The 17084-nt window shown below is 42.8% G+C and overlaps 2 protein-coding genes across 6 annotated transcripts in view; both read left to right on the forward strand.

The window, feature by feature from the left end:
- The window catches only part of LOC121317580 (5'-nucleotidase domain-containing protein 1-like), a 109370-nt gene extending 96173 nt beyond the window's left edge, over positions 1 to 13197 (forward strand). For 3 of the 4 annotated variants that reach the window (XM_041253670.1, XM_041253667.1, XM_041253669.1), the window contains exons 5-6: positions 11088 to 11262; positions 11906 to 12357. In XM_041253670.1, coding sequence (XP_041109604.1) covers positions 11088 to 11262; positions 11906 to 12024 — 294 coding nt within the window. In that variant the 3' untranslated portion in view covers positions 12025 to 12357. Of the gene's footprint in view, positions 1 to 11087; positions 11263 to 11905; positions 12358 to 12766 lie in introns of those variants that run through there. The other variant, XM_041253668.1, reaches the window with a different exon arrangement.
- Positions 13198 to 15360: 2163 nt separating this feature from the next.
- LOC121317582 (dermatan-sulfate epimerase-like) overlaps positions 15361 to 17084 on the forward strand; it is a 37232-nt gene continuing 35508 nt past the window's right edge. Inside the window, exon 1 of one of the 2 annotated variants that reach the window (XM_041253671.1) lies at positions 15361 to 15578. The gene's annotated coding sequence lies outside the window, so the exon portion shown is untranslated. The remainder of the gene's footprint in view (positions 15579 to 17084) is intronic. The other variant, XM_041253672.1, reaches the window with a different exon arrangement.

Genomic DNA, 17084 nt, shown 5'->3' on the forward strand with positions numbered 1-17084 from the left:
GTTAGGTTAATTAATGATTTGCACATATATATTTGTTACCGAGCTTGGGTGATTCAGGTTCGTTTTGATTTTTAAAATATAGCCCAAACACAGCAAAATGGTTTTTAAATCACTGACGCGCTATTTTTAATAAACACAAAATCAAAAACAGAAATAAACAAAACACCTAGCTCTTTTTCGAGCACTAATTACACAATCACTGTAACACTAACTATTATCAGACAGCTAAGCTGTTTACCGGCTAACACAACAAACCTTACACAGGTTCACAAAATTACAGCAAAGGCTTTACACCATACCTTTGCCCCGTTACAACACATGGTCGGGCTTTTCACACAGCAGCCTCGTGTAGACTGACTGCACATTAAATGCACCCACATCTAATTTACAATTTCCCAGGTGCGGGCGACAACACAATAAATCAAATTAAACAATTAACAAAACGTGGAAACACACACCACTTTGACAGGGAGGATTTTAACTCCTTCCCTGCCTGGTTACAATATAGGTCTACACCCCTTTCAAAATATTCATCTTTTGTTGCCTTATAGCCTGGAGTTAAAATTATATATATTTTTAATTTATCTACACATTCTGCCCCACAAATTCCATGTGAAAAAAATATTCTAGAGATTTGTAGAAAATTAATTAAAAATATAAGCTGAAATAGCCTGGTTGGATAAGTGTCCACCCCCTTGTAATAGCAATCCTAAATTAGCTCACGTGTAACCAATCGCCTTCAAAATTACACACCAAGTTAAGTGGCCTCCACCTGTGTTAAATTGTAGTGATTCACATGATTTCAGGATAAATTCAGCAGTTCCTGTAGGTTCCCTCTGCTGGGTAGTGCAAAGATTCTCATATGGTATTTATAATGAACATTTTTATTGCCTGCATGCAGTACCTTACACTTTTCTTTATTAAATGTCATTTGCCATGTGTTTGCCCAGTTCTGAATGCTGTCTAGATCATTTTGAATGACCTTTGCTGCCAGGATACTGTTACCCTAGAGGTAATTTTCCATTTTGGATTTTATTATAGTTTCCATAAGTTTACATATAATAGAAGTCAGGCTTGTTGGTCTGTAGTTACCTGGTTCGGTTTTGGCTCCCTTTTTGTGGATTGGTATTACATTTGCAATTCTCCAGTCTGTCAGTACATCCTCTGTCTCAAGAGACTGTTGCATAATTTTGGTTAGCGGTTTGTAAATAACTTCTATTGAGAGGATCTCATCCGGCCAAGGGGATTTGTTTATTTTGAGAGATCCTAGTCCCGATAAGCAATCAGCTTGCATCAGCGCAGCACACCATTTTAATACGAATTAAAATGGTGTGCTGATTTTTATACGAAATGAGAAAAAGCAGGTTGCATAGAGGATTTATACTGGACCCTGACGCACCTGATAATATGAGGGAGTGATTGTACAGTATTTGTTAGTCTGTTTGTTTTTCTATGGGTCTCTCGCTATGTCGCGGCCCTCGATATATAGTGGATTTATATTGGACCCTGACTCCCACGATATATTGAGTGGGTGGTGTATAATTGATGGTAAATGTACCTCTTTAGACTACAGGAAAACACCCATCAGATCGCAATTCATTGCACATATACCAAAATATGGCAGTGCACAACTTGCAATCTGACATCTTACCACTTTCTGCCATTTTACATGAGGTAAGTTGTGGTACGCATACCACATTCTGACGATGTACCACTTTGTAACAGTACACCAGCTCTATAGTCCAGATCATGGCTTCTGTCAAAGTAAAAAACAAGTCCACAAACTTTAACTTGAAGCTTATCTATAAACTTCAGGTATATTCAAACAGTATTCCAATTCCAAAAGAAAAGATGATAGTGACAGACAAGTTGAAAAAGGCATGCAAATAGAATAATCTAGCTAAAAAAATAAATCGCAAATCATTTTTGGTATTTTTTTTTATTATTTTTTATTTCTTGTGCCTTTTTCCTGAGGGATATCAGACAACGTTTGTTAAGTAAACTGTTCCCCTACTACTACCACTGGTTGAACTGAGCAGCTCCAACAGCATGAACCTACTCCCCCAACATCAGGGAATGAAAATGCTTCCTGTAACCTTACATACCTATCTTTATGCATGACTTCAGGGGAATGTGAATCAAAAAAGCTGATATGGGGGCTGCTTACGAAGGAGCTAAAACTGTTATGGTAAGAAACAGCAGGGGAATTCATGACAGACACATTGACTTCCTCCTTAAGTTTCTATAGCATAACTGGACAGAAACCAGAGAAAGTAGTGCCCTAACCACTGGCCCTTGGGTCACATATCGGTCCAGCTGTGTCATTTTAGAAATAGGTATTATTAAATGTGCTCACTTGCACAGACCAGTTTCACTGTACATATTCCCCACTCTTAGACAGCATGCGCTCAGATGTTTTCCCAGCCAGTTACTATGGAAACTGGGAAACCGTTCTGATCTTAGAGGAGCTGGAAGGAGAAGGAACCCAGACAAAGTGACGTAAAGTCTAAAAACGCTGATGCTGACCCATTAGAGAAGAAGGGAAAGTATGATGTAAGTTGTACTTTATGCAAACTAAATTCTGGGCAGTATCACATTTAAAATAAACAATTCAGCCTCCAGCACATCCAATACATGAAAATACATAATATTTATAAAACAAAACATAACAAAAACATGTCATTTTCACGCTGTATACTGTATATAAAAAACACAGACAAGGACAACTCAGTTCCCGTCTAACCGACAAGCATCTGAAAGCAGAGCTGAGATGTGCTATTCCTTCATTTGTGGCCGATTTCAGTACCAGAGCAAAAAATGCTAGTGCCCAGCAGTCCCATTGAGCCACAGTAAATAGATAATGAAAAAGGTTTCCCAAAAGAAATTGAAGAAGCAGAAGCTCATGGCTCGGGAGTAAGATGTATATTGTAATGACCCTGACGATGGCAGCATCCTGGACGTTGTGTTTGTCTTGTTTGTTACGTCCTGTTAAGGTTCCATGTATTGTGAGGGTACGGGGCACGCCGTTAGTGTGTGTCTGCGTGAGTGTGTGTGTGTGTGCAGTGGGCTGTTCCCCCGGAGGCTGTAAGTAGGAGGGGGGGGGGAGCTGCGAGCGGGAGAACGTGGGTGAATGTCTGAGGGGAAAGAGACTGTGAGAGATGGAGGACTGGCTGAGAGAGTTTTTATCGATGAAGCAGTGTGCGACCCCCAGTGAGTCTGCGGTGTAAAAGAGAGAGAGACAGCTATTTATTATTTTGGCGTGAACCCCGGCCCAAACAGGGTTTCGTTGTGTTATTAAAAAAATAATAAAAGTACGTGGAACCTCATCTGGTCTCCCCCGAGTCTGTCTCACCCCCATAGCACAAAACGCTACATTGGTGTTAAGGTGGGATGTGCCAGGAGGTCTCTTTCTCGGGCACCGAGTGGGAGTAGAGGGGATCCAGACAGAGGTGGACAAGGTCACCGCAGTGAGGGACTGGCCTATTCCCGTCAACCCCCGGCAGGTTAGAAGCTTCCTAGGGCTTGCATCCTACTACCGCAGGTTTGTGCAGGGCTTTGCCACCATCGCTGGAGCCCTTTGAGTGGACCCCTGCGTGCCAGGAGGCGTTCGCCTCCCTGCAACATGCGTTGTGCCAGTCCCCAGTGCTGGCTTCCCCAGATGTCCGTTCTCCCTTCCTGCTGGACACGGATGCAAGCAATGAGGGGATCGGGGCTGTCTTATCCCAGCCGGGTCCGGAAGGGGAGCATGTGGTGACGTATTTTAGCCAGTCACTCAGCAAGGCGGAGCGCCGGTATTGTGTCACCCGACGGGAGCTGCTTGCGGTGGTGGAGGGGGTCCGCCACTTCCGCCACTATCTCTGCGGGCTCCCCTTCACCATTCGCATGGACCACGCTGCCCTGCAGCAGAATGTCAACAAGGGGTTTATTACAGCCGTCTGCAGTACAACGGTAAGGCCGATTGGCAAGACTTTGTAAAGCAGTTCGAAATGATGGCAACGATAAACAACTGGACAGACAGAGAGAAAGCCAGTAATTGAATTGCTTGTTTAGAAGACGAGGCTTTACATTGTTTAACCACTGTCAATCTGAATGGCTGTAGTAGCTGTGGGGCATTGGTTGCTGAACTGAGCGTGTGTCTGACAAGGGAGTATGACGTTAAGCCCCGACATGGGCCCCGTGCTGATCACGGGAGAGAGACTATGCGGTGTGGGGGGAACATGTTGCCAGGGGCGAGCCGGCAGTCAGTGAAAGCAGGCCGCTATGATGGTAGATCGCCGTGGGAGGTGTACCACGTCAAATTCAGGATGGCAGAGCTTACTAATGGCTGGGGGCTGACGGAGAAAGCAGGACAGTTGACGGCTGCATTAGAGGGAGAAGCGCTGCAGGTTCTGCTGGACTTGGACCCAGACGAGGTAGCCCAATACGAGATGCTAACCGCAGCTCTCGAGCGCCGTTTTGGGAGAGTGGAGCCCACAGTCGGGTTGCGCCTGCAGCTGGCCAACCGCACTAGCGCTCCCGGAGAGAAACTGGGCGTACTGGCTGCTGATGTCCAGTACCTGGCCCGGAGGGGGTACCCAACGTTCCCGCCAGCCACCCAGGAGGACCTGGCTGTTGAGGCCTTTGTTCGCGGACTGACCCCGACAGCTCTACATCAGCAGGTCTGATTTGCTGCCCCAACCTCCCAGAGCTCGCCGTGGCTCACGCCGTACGAATTGAGGCAGTGCTCGAGGAGGGGGAACGGGACCATGCCCCTGGGAGCGAGAGTGGTCAGCAGAAGAGGCGGCCTGACCACACACCACCTCGAGCTCGCATGGCCCAAGCAGAAGAAGAGGAGGCCCCGTACCGCACCATTGACCCCACCTGGCCCCCGGAGCTTACCACCCTCATCAGGGCGGCGATCTCCCAGCCGGCTCGGACTCCTGAGACCTCCCCGCAGCTGTGCTGGGGCTGTGGACAGCCTGGCCACTTACGGCGCCACTGCCCAGCAGCAGCCGCTGCACCGCCACGCCTGACATAACAACCGCAGGGAAACGCCAAGGGGCCCGCATAGACGGGACGACGCGTGCCCCTAGTCCAGTCCCCTTAATCGCGGACCACCCAGCTGCAGCGGCCGCCACCAGTACTAACCCGTGTAGCCGACAGAGCGGGGCGTCACCCCCCACGGAAACAGCCGACCACAGACAGTGCTAGCCAGCTATAGAGGTAGGAAGGACCACTGCCGGGGACTTCTGTCATGTCCCCGTCCGCACTGAGGGGGTCCCGTGTACTGCTCTTGTGGACACTGGCTCCACGGTGACTCTCATCCGCCCCGATGTGATCCCTGCAGGAGTCCGGCTGGAGCCCACCACCGTGCAGTTGCGCACTGTGACTGGAGAGCTAGCCCCCATTCAAGGAAAGGGCAACCTTGTTATTGAAGTGGCTGGACGGACCGTGCACCACCCCGTCTGGGTAGCAGCTGTACAGGACCCCTACATACCTCCCCCAGGCAGCCCCGCCACCCTGCCCGGCGCTGCCAACCGCTACCCAAGGGCTGCAGGAGGATACCGCCATGCCACGCCCTACTGTCGGGTAATTCAGCGTCCCCAGCAATCTCCCCTTCGCCACCAGTCTCCACTGAAGACCCAGCTCTCAGCGCAGTGCACGCAGCTGCTTGCAGTGGTGGAGGGGGTCCGCCACTTCCTCCACTATCTCTGCGGGCTCCCCTTCACCATTTGCACGGATCACGCTGCCCTGCAGTGGCTACTGCCGTTCCGGGAGCCGGAGGGACAGGTCACCCATTGGATCGAGCAGCTCCAGGCATTTCAGTACCAGATCCAACACCGGGCTGGTGAGAAGCACGCCAATGCGGACGCGCTGTCCCGTCGTCCCTGTGCCCAGGAGGGATGCGCCCATTGCAGCAGAAAGGAGGAGAGGGAAGCAGAGCTGTCCCACGGGGGGAAGAGCAATGCCGGGTGGCAGTATTGGCTGAGAGGGTGGATTGGAGAGCCCATCAGGACAGAGACCCGGACCTCCGCCCCATACTACAATAGCTAGAGGAGCAGCGAAAGTTCCCTTGGGAGGAGGTGGCCCCTTTTTCCACCGCCACTCAGGAGCTGTGGGCTCAGTGGAGCGGGTTGGCCTTGCATGACAGAGTCCTTCAGTGGCAGTGGAAGGTGCCCGCCATGGGGGAGGTGAGGTGGCAGGTGGTTGTCCCCGGGGCGATGCGTCAGGAGGTGCTAGAGGCCCATCATGGGACCCCATGCACTGGTCATTTTGGACGTACTAGGCCCCTTTCCACGCTCCGAGAGGGGGAACTGGTTCGTTCTGGTGGCCCTTGATTACTTCACTAAGTGGCCAGAGGCATACACTTTGCCAGACCAGGAGGCGGAGACGGTCACTGAAGCACTGCTGGAGGGGTTCTTCAGCCGGTTCGGGGTCCCTCAAGAGTTGCATTCCGACCAAGGGCGCAACTTTGAGTCCCGGGTCTTTGCCGGGATGTGCCAGCGCCTGGGCATCAAGAAGACATGGACCACCCCTCTGCACCCTCAGAGCGACAGACTGGTGGAGAGGTTCAACCGCACGCTGGCAGTGCAGCTAGCTGTCACCACCGCCGCCCACCAGCAGGACTGGGACACCCACCTGCCCGTCGTGCTGTTGGCCTGCCGCTCTGCTGTCAAGGATTCCACCGCATGCACCCCCGCCCTTCTGATGCTGGGGTGTGAGCTGCGCACAGCTAGCTTTTGGTCGTCCCCCAGATGCCCCCAGTGTACCCCCGGGCCCTGAGTATGCCAGGAGATTACAGGACCGACTGGAATCAGCCCACATGTTCGCCAGGGACCAGTTGCAGGCCGCTGGGGTACGGCAGAAGCGGAACTATGACCTCCGAGTACGGGGGCGCCACTTCACCGCCGGGGAGCTTGTGTAGGTCTTCAGCCCCAAGAGACAGCGGGACTGTTGCCCCAAATTGGACAGCCACTGGCTTGGTCCTTGCCATGTCCTGGAGAGGATCGGCGATGTGGCCTACCGGGTGCAGCTACCTCACAGAGGACGCAAGGTAGTGCTGCACCGGGATCGGCTGGCCCCCTACCTAGGACAACACCCAACACCCTCCGACCCAGCAGCTCCTGACAGTCCTCTCCTGCCCCCTCCTGATCCACCCCGCCCTAACAGTCCTCCCACCCCCAGGGCTGAGTGTTCCTCCTCCGACAGTTCAGTTTCCCTGTCCCCTGTGGCTGATGGGAGGCCGTCCTCCACACAGGGCTCCCGCCCGCAAAGACACAACGTCCAGGATGCTGCCATCGCCAGGGTCGTTACAATATTAATAAACACAATCCAGGACAAAAAAAATAAAAAAACTACTACGACTATGACTAATAATATGAATTTACCCTTGTCAAGTGACCCCAGAGATTGGTTATACCTCCATGATACGATTCACTTGCACAGTTTGAATTCAACTTTTTTTTTTTTTTTGGTTGTCTACGCATTTAACAAAAAATCTCAAACAGCAGAGGGGTTTCGAGAATTTTTTTTTCCATGCAGCTTACGCTATACAAAGCTTTGCCGTCAAGATGGAGAATTAAGAAATTAGGTTTGCTTCTGGATGAGACAAGCTGGAGGCGGGACGGACGGACAGTGCTCAATTTTCTAATTAATATTATTAGTGTTATCGTATATTTTGTATACATATTCTACCAAAGCACTTCTCTTACGCTGTCTTGTGCGCTAGATATTCAGTTCATATTTTACTGAAGCACTACAACCACTATCTCCCGGTACTTTGGATATTATACGATTTTATCGATTTATCGATTTGGTAGCGGATTTTAATACAACTTTTGTTCATGTAATATGCTTTATACACATTAAAAGCTCGAATTTTGCATGTGAGTGACATCTAATGTGTGATTTACAGTATTCACGCATTGTCAAACAGTTTCTGTTAACAGGAGAAAAAACAAAACAGCATGATGGTCAAAAGCAGTATTTTTAGATATTAGTTCTTCTGTTCCTCCTCTCTGAACAGCTAACAACCCTGATCAGTAAAATTTGCTGGTTTTTATAGTGGTCCTGGGATTAACTGGCTCTCAATTACCTCGTTTATCCCTTGACCACGTTCTCCATGTGATTTCTAATACGTATGGTCGACAGCCAATTTGTCAGTAAGTTATTAGGTGCTGACTAAGCATTCTCACAGGATGTTGTTTGGCAGAACCGAGAAGCAATCATCGTCACTGACAACTACTTTTAACTATAATAATCAAAAATACATTTTATTAATAACAATAATACTGTAGCGATGTCAAAAGGAGACAAAACATCTATATATATATATATATATTCTATATATATTATATATTTTATATATATATATATATATATATATATATAAAAAGGCATTTGTAAATTAGCATTTTTAAATTTTCAAAATTTTGTGAACAACCATTTTGTACAACTGTTTTCAAAAAGTTTTCGGGTGGGATTGGGACACTGTGGCAGGCTGGCGAGTGGATAGAGGCCCAGAGACAGACTGCAGTTCAAAAAATATATACTTTTATTATAAATAAACACAAAATAAAAAGGCACAAGGGCAAAAATAATGATGTTTAAACACAAATAACCAAACAAAAAGCAAAACTTACAAAAATAAAGATTTCCAGGCTGGGCGATGCCTTCACTAAACACAACCAAACACAACCAAAAAAGAGCTTTGCTCTGCCACACACACATAAAATGTCACCTTATACTTTATTTTTCGGTTCATATTTAAAGTAGAAAACTGGTGATAAAACAATGCATTGTTTACGTCATTACTGCTAATGATTTGTATGCGAATTATATTTATTTTGAATGTAAGCATAAGAAGTTGTATATTGAAGCTAAATCTTAACAGTCTGCACTGAATGTCAGATCTTTTGATTGTTTGGAGGCCCATCAGAAACCTTGCTGAGACCCATATTTGGGTCGCAATGCTAGAAAGATTAATGGTGTTTATAAAATGGCTTGGATAAATTAAGTGCTGTGATTGGCTGAACAAGATCACATGATCTTGGTTTTATTTCGCTACAATATGTTACAATCAAACAGTCTTCAGGGATTATTTTTTCTCAGTGGATGGATACATAATATATTTCTTATATTTTTCCTTAAAAAAGCCAGTTTGTGTAATTATTTTCAAAAATAAATTTAGCAGTTTTATAAGTGAAATATCCCACTCCAGGGTGTGCGGCAAAACAATTCTTACCACACCCCCTGTCGTGGGTTATTTCTTACTTACTGAAGAGGAACCGGCTTAGTAATCCAGCAACTCTAAACTGCGCTGCTGCACGCTGCTTCCCTTCACGGGTCCAAATTAATCAACCCGACCACTAACCGACAATACCCGACCCGATGTAAAATTCTTGTTATTCGACCCAGATCCGACCCTGCCCGAAAAAACAGTGGAACAGTTTTCCTTCTCCAGCTTAGTATGCACTGACTAGATACAGTATTAAAGCCGTGTTTTTTTCCAGGAAATCTGGTTGAACTACAGACAGGGTTTATTGCATCATGAACCTACACAGAGGACTGTAAAATGAAATGTTTGTGTAAGAGATGCAAAGATAAATACATTATCTGAAAATCTAATTAACTGAATGTGTGATTTTTTTTTACAAACTTAGAATAAGATCAAATGGAATTGAGATGTAAAATTTGTGTTTTGCAAAACTTGTTTTCCTTCTTTGTCTTTCACGTCCATGAACAAATCAATTACTTCCGACTTTTAAGAATGATGATTCTAAAAGAAACACCTTCAGTATGAGTCACGAGTCTTCCTCTGCGCTCTGCAAGCCATGTCATGTGCTACTGGGGCAATTCTTTTTAGTACCAGAGCATCTTTAATAGTAATTGACATTTTGTGTATTACTGAGTAAACAAAATCGGACCCGACCCGACCTGAATTTTTAGTAATGTAGTGTGTTTTTTTTTTTTGTAGCCTAAAGGTATTAGAATGCAGCAAATTACACACTTCTGTTTTTCCAAATACTTCTAGGATATCTGCATCTGCATGCGCTTTAGTCATGAATATCAGCTTCAGTAAGTTATTGAACTGATTGACTGATTTAATGGTTTTAGTTATTAGTGCCTTACCTTGTGTTTGGTGATGTAGTGGACTGCATTATATTTGGCAGGGCAGACATTGGCTCTGGGAAGGTTGCAACTCGAATCTCACACAAAACAGTCTGGTCAGTAACTCGGCAGGTGAAATGATGATCCAGTGTCACGCGGAAATTGGTGCCCAGTTAGATGTGGTCCGCCCCAATCCATTTTCAGTGGTATTTCCTGAAAAAATGTGTCCATCTGTGTAAAATGAAATACTGTCCCCTCTCAAATAATGTCTCCTGGCTGTATTTTGCCCCAACTGTACACATTACCTGTCAAATACTGCTCGCCCTTTCTCTGAAATAGACAACAAAATAGAAGTGCTATCTTCCACTTTATTAGAAATGTGAATCCATGGGAAGAGGCAGACAGCTAAAGAGTTCGAGTGGCTGTGTTAAACAAGTGCAGGGTATGTTGTTCTACAGTATCACACTGTTTGTAGTTACTTTAATTCTGTTGCATTTATTCACACTTTATTAGATTTGGCTCAGTGGATCAGTTGTTCTAGCTCATTTCACTCAGTTGGACTGCAATACATTCGTAATGCTGGTTTTAGCAATAATAAGGTTTAACAAGGAATGGGTGAGGTGATAATCAGCTACAGCAAGTAGATGCAAATTGTGCTTCAGGATTGGTTTGACCACAAGCTTTCTCCAATTGCAACTAATTTATCGCTATTACATTTAATTATCATATAAAAATCAAAATTTCTCAACAAAAAAACAAATAGAGCCATAGGAATGAGGGTTTAAACTGGAGTTTATAGGAGGAAGAAGTTAACAAAATATGTTGACACTGGTGTACTATTTAGAGGGTGCTAAATCAAATACCATTTCACAGTATTGGAGCCCATTTTGTAAAATAAGTGTTTCCTATAGGTCATAATCCCACAGGTGTCCTGTTTTATAACTGCACAAACATTAGCCATCTGGTGAAAATGTATTAATGACCTTGTTTTGTCTTAGAGAAAGAACACGAAGACACCTTCTGCCCCCTCAAAACAGTGGGGCTCCTACTTTGTGGATGTCTGCAAAGGGCTGAACGAAGAGGAAGAGGAGGGGTCATTGAAGCATACTTGGTGTTGCCACAGCATAAACACTTACAGTACCATTGCCATTCCCAGTATAGAAGCAATAGCAGGTATGGAATAAGACATTTCAAATTGCATTGCATTGGGCTCAGCTGATTGTTTAATTAGGGAAGCTACAGTTCCATTATTTCAGCCCTACCTCTTCCTGTCAAGAGGGAAGTGCTTGCGTTGCTAGGTCTGGTCTAGTGAAATTTTTAGACAATGCAACATCGGCAGGGAAAAGCAAATGTGTGACGCTATAACTCTTACCAAAGTAACTAGTTTAGGTCCCTTCTGAAGAATTTATCTGGTGTCCCCAATTCTGATTTTTTTTAATGTTTTCGCTGTGATGTGGGAATCAGTGCTTTTCAATGTCCCCTTATACCCAACAGGGTGAGTTCCCATTCACATCCTTCATCTGTAGGTGCTTTGAAACAGAGAGCAGTGTTGTTGAGTTTAACATTCCTTTCTCGAACTTGGACGGTAACTGATTGTTTCATGCACATATTTAGAGGTGAGCTCTGAACTGCACTGCAGTGTAATTGTCCAGTAGTATTCTGGGAAGGAGAAGCAGATATTACTTACTGATGGCAGGGAGCCAGGGCTAATTAGAAGTTGTGCAAACATTGACACGGCAGACAACTCGGCATGCCGAGAAAATTGAATGATAAAATAACCAAGCTTTGTTAATTATGATAATGTATTATTTTTCAGATCTCCCATTGGATTATATATTCCCAAGGTTTTCACCAAATAAACCGAGAACAACTGGCTACTACCCCAGACCTCCGGAAACCCTTCTGAAGATGAGCGAGAGCAGCCCTAGAGAATAAAGCATGGGAAAAGGTTTTTTCCTAATCCACGGTTCAAATTGTAAGCACAATAGATACAACTAAATACAATAATGGACAATACTGTAAGTTAAGACAACCCTTAGTCAAGTGCTGTTGTCCAGCAGTCTTCTTGAAGATAGAAATGTCATAATTTCACTGGGATACAAATTCACATAAACCTTGTGGGTATATGTGCAAATATATTTGTGGTAGGATTTTCTTCATTCTCTTGTCTCAATATAAAGTGCTCTAGGGGAATCACGTTAATTAGAAAACGATTGAGAGGGGACAGCCAATCAGCTTCCAAATCTAGCAGGCTTCTATTTTGCATAGATGCCAGCTGGAACGTTGAAGTGCTTAACTGTGAATTTAATTTTAAATCAATCTGCGCATAAAGACATTCTAATCTATAATGAATCTGATAACATAAAAAGCTACTTAAACATACCTGACGTCACAAATGCTGCTCTGACTGGCATTTTATTTGTGCAAAACATTTGCCTGTGGAAGAGGAAAACTGTACATATTAAACAGTATCATTATAAGCGAGTCAGTTTTAAGCTGAGTAATTCCCCATTAAAACGCATGCTGTTTGGCAGGGACACGCCTTCTCAATACATTGTAAACGGAACTCCATTCTAACAGGATCCATTGTAAGTGGTGTGCATCTGTATTAAGTGTTTATAGTTATGGATGTCTATACAATAAATACAGAAGTTAGCTAAGTTTCTTTCTGCCACAGGTGTTCTGAAGCTCTGGTCCTGATTTGATTTATTACTTTGTGAAATCCAGGAAGACCCGACAACTTCCCTTGTGTAATGTTTTCTGTTTCAAATGCTGTGTTAATATGCAGCAACAAAACTATTGTATGATCAGGTATGCGTGCTTCCTATGCTAAGCTTTAGAATGTTTTTTTTTTTTAAATGTTGGTTTAGATTTAGCATTAGGATCATCACTCACTGTATTTCTTTAAATATTATTTAAATACCAGCTTGAATGCTGAGTCGACAGTCTGATATTTTAGTTTGCCTTTAAAAGCATTTATACTTGCAACATCAATTGTTTTTTAAATACTGTAGTTCACACTATCTGACATGTTTCTGTGTAATGGGTTGTAAATGGGTTGTTATGTTAAAAAATAAACAAATAAGTGCATATTTAATTTAATGTGCACCATCTGTGAAATACAAAGGATTCAACAAGTTTTATAAAATAAAGCCCTGGTGTTTTCTGAGGTATAAATTACTAATCCCCAATACTGGTTGTATTCAACACACAGCATACACATGTATTGTGATCAAAAGACTATGACAACACAACTTGTTCATACTATATTTGTTTTGATTTTAATGACCAGGGATGCTGGGAATCTGTTCAATGTGAAATAATGGTTCAGAAAGGAGACATCCACAATACTGGAGCTCAATAGCCGCCCATATACGCTGGCCGAACTGTGATGTAATGTATATTGATTGATGACAGCTAATGCCAGCGGGCAGGACAAGTGGCACTGGGCCACCTTCCCCCTGGACAAGGGACGCTGCAAGGTGGAGGCAGGGAAGGAGGAAAGCAAATGACAAGGAGGCATAGAAAAGAGGGCTAATTCAAGGAAGAGTTTAATTACGTATGTGAATAGGGTGGATTCCCCTTTCATAAACACAACATAGTTTCCAAAGAAAGGCACAAATGTTTTATCTTGGCAGGTTTTTAGACCGTTTATGTTTACATAATAATACATGTCCAAAGTACATGGATCCAGTGTACAGAAGTTCATAAACCAGGATTTCCTGTTGGAAAAAAATGTGCCCTGTGGTAACTTATTTAAGCCTATAGTTAGTGCCAAGTAAAGATATGAGTTTTAATCTTGTACAAAACACAGGAAGTACATTTGCACACATGCTTTATTTGTTTTACGGTTCAAAATAGGCTTTATCTTTCGCAAACAAAAGATTACTATAAGTAACCAGGTCTGTGGCCATGCTTTACTGTTTCAATCAGACCATGCTTATACTGTTGGGTCTAAACTGTACTGGTTCTAAACTGAACCAAAACCATGTGGGAGAAATAGATTACTGACTGCAATCCTTGTGCCCTATCTGCTCCCATTAGTGATGAGGATTTATCAAGTAGCCTAAAGAAACCGTGTAGTTGTAAAAGGTAATTCCAGGCAGAAACCTCTGTCTCTACCCTGTATTTTAATTGGGCTTCTCTGAACCCTTCTTATTTTAATTAGCCAGACTACAATTCCAAAGTACTGTATTATCAATCATACAAAGGCCTCACTACTGCTAACCATTAGTTCTTAATATACATAACCAAGTTATAAACCATACAGAAAGTGTTGATTTGAGTAGCACCATGCAGGTTCCACTAGAAAAGCACTTCTAAACAAATGCCCATTCATAGTTAAATGAGAAGAGAGCATCTTGTTTTAAAGATGAAGTTTTGAGAATTAAATCAGGAGTCAGTACTGTGAAACGGGAAGGCGGTTCCAAAGATCTAGCCATCCGTGATCAGAACTCATGGCATGGTTCGGTAGGCGATCACAGTGGCGGCTAGATTTAGTTCTGTTGTTGTTTAGATTATTAAAACAGACCCTGTTGTTTTAAAAGGTAAGTCTGCACCAACAATATCAAATTAAATGTTTGTACATTTGTCTCTTTGATTTTTTTTAAAGAATGGCAAATATGTAGCAAAAAAGAAAAACGCAGATCTACACATTTTTTTAAGTTAATTGAAGGTTTTGCTAAAGCATTTCTAAACTAAATAAATCAGAGTTTGATATAGCAATTACCCTATAAGTTAAAGAATGGAACAGCAACAACTCACACCAGTGTGTTTTTTTTTTTTTTTTGCCCATCCATTCCCAGTATGGAATGTGCATTATAAATAAGTATAGAAATAACACATTAACAGATGTCTGTTACATTATGTACGCGTTTCCATATGTTGTATGTGTATTGGCAACAAACGATCACATTTGCCTTCAAATGTTAGTAAAAAATTGTATTAATACAGCCAGGCATTGTTTCGTTTCATTGTTGTCATAAAAATAAACTACCTACACGTACCATAAATCTGAATACAAATGATGAATGACAGGTTTGTGTCTGTGCAGTATACCAACCTACAAATTATCTGCACGCAGGATTACACCTCCCCAACTATTTGACACATTACTCGTACCGTCTAGTTAAATAATAGAGAAAGCCTTAAATACACGGATATAATAATAATAATAATAATAATAATAATAATAATAATAATAATAATAATTGTTATGACAATAACTAAAGACGTTCTGTGCCCGCTTTTCTTTCTCCAGCTGCTCCTCCCAGTCTTGTGCCGGTGGTGACGTCGTTTGAGTTCTCCTGAACCGCAGCATACCGAGACCTCCCTCACTCAAAGTTGCAGCGAGGTCTGAAGTATCCCCCACGAAAATTAACATGTATCAATATACGGGAAAACAATGATAAATAAACACATCGATCAACCGTCCGCTTCCAAGCTCTATGACACCTGGAAAGAAACCTGGGATCCGTTACTTGTGAAAGGTAAATTACAAGCTTTAACACGTTTGAGTGATGGTATATTGATCGGCAATTTAAAACGTGAAAAGTGAATCCACCCTTTTCATTTAAAAGGGGCTACATGTGTACCTGTAACCTGTAGCAATTAGATTAGACATATTGTATTATAATATAATATAATGTATTATAATATATAATTCTATTGCGAAACTTGTAAATAGCATAAATCTGTATCAGCTGTGTAATCTGCGTTTGCCTAGCTTTACGTCTTGCCTTGTACTCGTGGCAAAATGCCATTATTTAATAACATTATTTACTACCCCTCGACCCCCCTAATTATTGAAATAATGTTTAAAAAAGGATTACTACATAATTACCAATATGTCAAATAATCTCAAATAACTGGGGTTTTTTTTATTATTATTTTCAGTCAAAGATAATGTTTCGATGTTTAAATTACTAAACTTTGCGTGTAAACAGTATGAATTTTTAGGGCTGCATAAACCGTTTTATTTATTTATTTATTTTATTTATTTTTTTGTTTGTTTTTTTTTTCTACGTGATACTATAGACTATTTGAACCTACCCGTATTTCAAGAGGTTTTAACAATGAGCGTTTGAATATTTTATAAACATAATAAAAGCATAGTTAAATAATTGTCCATGGCAACACCACCATACCATTAGAATGTGTAACTAAAGTAAATACATTGTACAAATAAAATGTGAGTGATATAGAATATTACATTAAAATAAATCACACACAGACGTCAGAAAATGTATCTTTAGGTAATATTTTTAGATAGTAAACTTTTATGTTTTCTTCTTGACTTGAAAACCTTTAAAGTAATCGGAGGCGCAGATCCAGCCTTTTTACGACTGCTTGAGTCATTAGCGCATGTGCATTCCAACCTTATACCAGTTTCATATGGTAGAAGCATAGCGAAGTGCAATAAAGCATAGGAAGCATGGTACAGCTCAGAAAAAAAACAACACATGGCAACCCTGAAGAACATGGTAAAGCATGAGAACTGCAAAATGACTGTGCAGATTTGCCAGAGCAAACTTTTATAAGGGTAATACTGTTTTAATATTGTATAAATCTGCTGTCACATTGAAGTCTAAGCTTTCAGCTTTTTAATTGGGGGGTAGGGGGGCTGTATTGCTAGACCCTGTGCACGTGCCTGAGGAAGTGTCATTTTTTTTACAGTGAATGAGATTGAAAAGCTTTAATTGGTGGGAGAGACCTTAGGGGCACTCATTTCTGGGTCTGAATTTTTGTTTTGGCTTTAAGGGCCCTACTGGAGTTGGGGAATTCCATTGCAAAGCAGAACGACTTCAGGCAGAACTGAATTCTGACAGAGTAGAGTAAAGGTTAACTTTCTGTTACAAAGCAGAATACATTTTCTTAAGAGAACCCCTCCCCAGACTGGCCTCTGCAGCAGAATTTTACATTGTGCAACAGCAGAGATGTGATTGAAAACATTGGCATCAAACAGGAAGAATTTGGAGTTGTACAGGCCACCTGTC

This window comes from Polyodon spathula, chromosome 6 (assembly GCF_017654505.1).
Source record: "Polyodon spathula isolate WHYD16114869_AA chromosome 6, ASM1765450v1, whole genome shotgun sequence".
NCBI lineage: Eukaryota > Metazoa > Chordata > Actinopteri > Acipenseriformes > Polyodontidae > Polyodon > Polyodon spathula.